Source organism: Octopus sinensis, unplaced genomic scaffold (assembly GCF_006345805.1).
Source record: "Octopus sinensis unplaced genomic scaffold, ASM634580v1 Contig07962, whole genome shotgun sequence".
Lineage (NCBI taxonomy): Eukaryota > Metazoa > Mollusca > Cephalopoda > Octopoda > Octopodidae > Octopus > Octopus sinensis.
The window spans coordinates 1-4,460 of NW_021830584.1; the positions used below are offsets into that span (position 1 = coordinate 1).

Genomic DNA, 4,460 nt, shown 5'->3' on the forward strand with positions numbered 1-4,460 from the left:
AGTACAAGACACTTGCTCAAGGTGTAACGCAGTGGGACTGAACCCAGAACTATGTGGTTGGTAAGCAAGCTACTTACAACACAGCCACTCCTGCGCCTATGAAACATGAAAAAAAAAATGCATTTTTTTTTTTATATTCGTTTATAGCAAGTTGTTTTACACCTATTATGCTATACTTTTTGCTGTTTTTTTTTTTTTTCTCGGATCAACCCCTTAGTTTAACGCAATATTCATATTGTCTTTGATCTTTTAAGACGGTAGAGAGTGGACTGAGTGAGAAACGGCTACTATTTCTAGATCAGTCATGGGCCTTCTGAATGGCATGCCGGATCTTTTCGCTTTAACCGGCAGATTTTTAAAACAATTTCTTTGTAACTAAACACTTTTAAACTTCGTATACTGGTAGAATGTGTTACATAAAACATCTTTTTCTCTTGGCTTTCTTGAGAAAATTCTGTAGTTTGTAAGCTGTTTGTTGTTTAATTTCTTGCATTTCGGCAATTTCATCACATTCTACCAGTATACGAAGTTTAAAAGTGTTTAGTTACAAAGAAATTATTTTAAAAAACTGCCGGTCAAACCGAAAAATCCTCGTATTGATTGTTCATGCCCTATCTACCTAATAATTTAATGGTTTTATACAGTTGCCTCCCTTGACTATCTAGATTTTTTTTTTTGTTCCATTGACACTAAGTCACACGGTTTAGGGAAATATATAAAAAATTGACTAAATTAAATGTTTCTTTAATAATTATTTTATTAAACAATGAGGGATAAAAAAATTAAATTAAATTAACTCTAGTGGAATTTGAACTCAGAGTGTAAAGCTACCGAAATTAATCCCATGTGTCATTTTGTCCGTAACAGTACTACTATACCGGTTAATACAGCATTAACAAAGCACTCAAATTTACTTACTGTTGTTTTTCTTTTATCAATGAATTGATAATTATTTTTATAGTCAAAATATTTATTACATTAAAATGAAATATTTTTTCAGGTGTAAAAAGAAAGGATAAGAAGAAAAGATTTTTTTGAAATAAAAAAAAAAAAATCCGAAACTGTTCTCACCGGAAGTTATTGTTTTGTGCTGTGTCACAAGGAGTACAAGATGGTGACTCTTAAAGAGATTGTAACAATGTATCAGAATTTAAAGAGGGAATGGGACAAGAAACCTCCCAATTTAGACAACTGTGGACAGCTGCTGTCTAAACTAAAGATTGCTCTGACCAGCGTGACATTTTTACCGACGGACGAAGCTGAACCTTCCAAACAAGAGCTCTTAGTCGCACGAGACATTCTGGAGATTGGAGCCCAGTGGAGCATCCTTCGGCAAGATATTCCAGCCTTCCAGCGCTACATGGCTCAGTTGAAGTGTTATTATATGGACTATAAAGACAACCTGCCGGATTCTAATTATAAATACCAGTTGCTCGGCTTGAATTTGCTGTGTTTATTGTCGCAGAATCGTCTCGCCGAATTCCACACCGAACTGGAACTCCTCCCCGTGAAAGACATTCAGAATAACATCTACATCAAACACCCTGTTTCTATCGAGCAGTACCTGATGGAAGGATGCTACAACAAAGTTTTTATTGGTAAGGACTCCGTACCGGCCGAAAGCTATAATTTCTTCATGAACATTCTGCTAAACACAATTCGCGACGAAATAGCTGCCTGCATAGAAAAGGCCTACGACAAACTGGCCCTCAACGAAGCCGCTCGGATGCTGTTTTTCGAGAGTCAAGTGCCCATCCGTGAATATGCTCGCCAGAGAAACTGGATTCTGTCCAAAGACAGTTATTTCAACTTCAACATTGTCGATTCTCAGAAGGACACTGAAGATGTTATCCCAGCCAAGGAACTTGCAAAACAAACTATCGACTACGCACGAGAGTTGGAGATGATCGTTTAAATCGTTTGCTTTTATGTATGTAATAATAATAATTAAGCAATCCTTAGGTTTTTTTTGGGTTTTTTTTGCATCAACTCTATACAGGTGAGTCTGTAAAAAAAAATAATAAGGTAATAATTAGTGTCTTGGTAAGAAACATCTACAGTGTACAGCTGTGTTCCTCATCAGACAAATCAAATGCAGTTCAGTACAGGTGTGAACCGTTAAGAGATGTAATTTTTATTATAAGATCAGGAACAAAGTATTTCTCGGCCGAATACATTTCACCCCCATCTATCTTGTTTTCCCCGTTCCACACCATTTTCCAGACACGATGTAACAAAGGACACGCACACACCCGTCTAAGTCAGTCTCCTGCTATTCTGAATTCCACCTGTGAGTGCTCGGGTGGGGCCTGCCGGCTCAGTATACACCGGCAATCTCAAAAAATGTATCTTAAAATTGAAATTAAGTCCTAGTCGCCTTGAAATACTATTATTCTTCCATACTTCTGCAGACGTTTGATCTCCATTGACTTCAAGCGCTTGTTTAGATTTGGTAAGAAAAACTTAAGGATTGCTCAAAAAAAAAAAAAATTCATTTTTTCCTGTGTTATGGTTTTTCGTTCTCTTCTAATGGCAACAACAAACAATAACACTATCTTCATTTATCATTACTGAAAACTTGCATCAAACTCTATTTACTTTTTACTACATTTGTTCAGTTTAAGTAAAACACTAATAACTTGAAGAATTTAATAGAAATATAAAAGTTATAAATTTTTTTTCTCTTTGGAATTATTTCTTAACCCTTATTTGAAGTTTTTTCTTCCCCTTTTTTTTAAGTTTCATTTTTAGGTGGACTTTTCCGATAGCTGTCCCCTATAGGTTGGAATTTTACCAAAGTTTGAAATGTGATACAAAAGAAATTATTGCGAGATTGTCCGTCCAATTTTGTTCCTTAATCTTTTGCCATTTCTTGCAAAACTTCATGTCAGCGTGGAGTGAGACCAATGTTGGTTAGAATGTAATAGCCTGGTCGTGTCTGAGAATATTTAGTGTGGTGTGAATCACGTCGGTTATAATACTGTGTAGTCGTATGAGGTGTAATGTGGGTTATAATGTAACTATGATCATGTGGGTTTTAATGTAGCAATGCTGGCAGTCTTAACCCTTTAAACTACACAAATCAGATATATCCTTTCAAAAATGCTATTACCTTTAATTGTTGGAAAGTAGTTTTATGTATCCATCTATTTTTTGTTAAGGAATGTCATGTTTGAAACTATTTTCTTTTGAGAAATGTCGATTTCATAGACTTGCAGAAAATACAAATTCTATTTTTCGGTACATATTCAATATTATAAACATGTAATTTAATCAGCAATTATTCGATATAACTTGCAGAAATGTCGCTTTTGATCAGCTGTTAAGGTTCAGCATTCGGTAAATTCCGTAAAAGATTTTATCTATTTTTGTGGGTGGAAACTGACATTGTCTTTGGAGGTAGCATAAAAGTGAAAGAGAGAGGAAATGGAGATGTGTGTGTGTTGATAGAGAGTGGGGTACGAAAACGAAAGATTGCCATTTAATTTTACAGTAAAAGAATTATGTCTTGGTTTTGACTGTATATTTAACCAATCTCCCATTCATCTTTGATGTGTGAAGATGTTGCATGAACATCTTGCCTGGTAGCTTCAACACTGCTTTTTTCATTTATTGATAAATTGTCTTTTATAATGGTAAACTGTGAAGATAAAAGGGTTTTGACTACAAAAGTAAATGTCATGATTGATATGACACTTAAAGAATATTAAGAGTAGAATCAGAATTTTAAAAAAAATTAAGTCAGATAGGTGCAGGAGTGGCTGTGTGGTAAGTAGCTTGCTTACCAACCACATGGTTCCGGGTTCTGTCCCACTGCGTGGCACCTTGGGCAAGTGTCTTCTATTATAGCCTCAAGCCAACCAAAGCCTTGTGAGTGGATTTGGTAGACGGAAACTGAAAGAAGCCCGTCGTATATATATATATATATATATATATATATATATGTATGTATGTGTGTGTGTCTGTGTTTGCCCCCCTAGCATTGCTTGACAACCGATGCTGGTGTGTTTACGTCCCCGTCACCTAGCAGTTCGGCAAAAGAGACCGATAGAATAAGTACTTGGGTCAAGTTGCTCAACTAAAGGCAGTGCTCCCGCATGGCCGCAGTCAACTGACTGAAACAAGTAAAAAGAGTAAAAAAGAGAGATAGATAGACTTAATATCAGGCCATTAAGAATAAATGTCTTGTTTTGAACTAAAGTTTATTTTACTTTATCTCAACAAAAAGCAATGCAGTTAATCAAAGTATGCGCCTAAATTATCAGCAAAATTTTGCCATTTTATTGGTAGCTTATTTATGTCAGCACCGAAGAATTCTGGAGAGCAGGGCGTAATGAAATCATGAAGGGCTGTTTTTGCATCTTCTTCGGATTTGAAGTTTTTTTCCTCGTAAAAAGTTGTCTAATGCCTGGAAAACGTGATAGTCAGTTGGTGCGAGGTCTTGTGAATATGGTCGATGA

At 35.7% G+C, this 4,460-nt stretch overlaps 1 protein-coding gene across 1 annotated transcript; it reads left to right on the top strand.

Annotated features, from left to right (window-relative positions):
* The first annotated feature begins 1,071 nt into the window (after positions 1-1,071).
* LOC115227857 (26S proteasome non-ATPase regulatory subunit 8-like) lies at positions 1,072-2,467 on the top strand. The gene has a single exon (XM_029798570.2). It carries the CDS (start codon positions 1,112-1,114, stop codon positions 1,913-1,915), a length of 804 nt encoding a protein of 267 aa, XP_029654430.1. The 5' UTR covers positions 1,072-1,111; the 3' UTR covers positions 1,916-2,467.
* The last annotated feature ends 1,993 nt before the right edge of the window (positions 2,468-4,460 follow it).

What these genes read in the sequence shown, in the direction of transcription:
- LOC115227857 (XM_029798570.2), top strand. Translation starts at nt 1,112, where the DNA reads ATGGTGACTCTTAAAGAGATTGTAACAATGTATCAGAATTTAAAGAGG.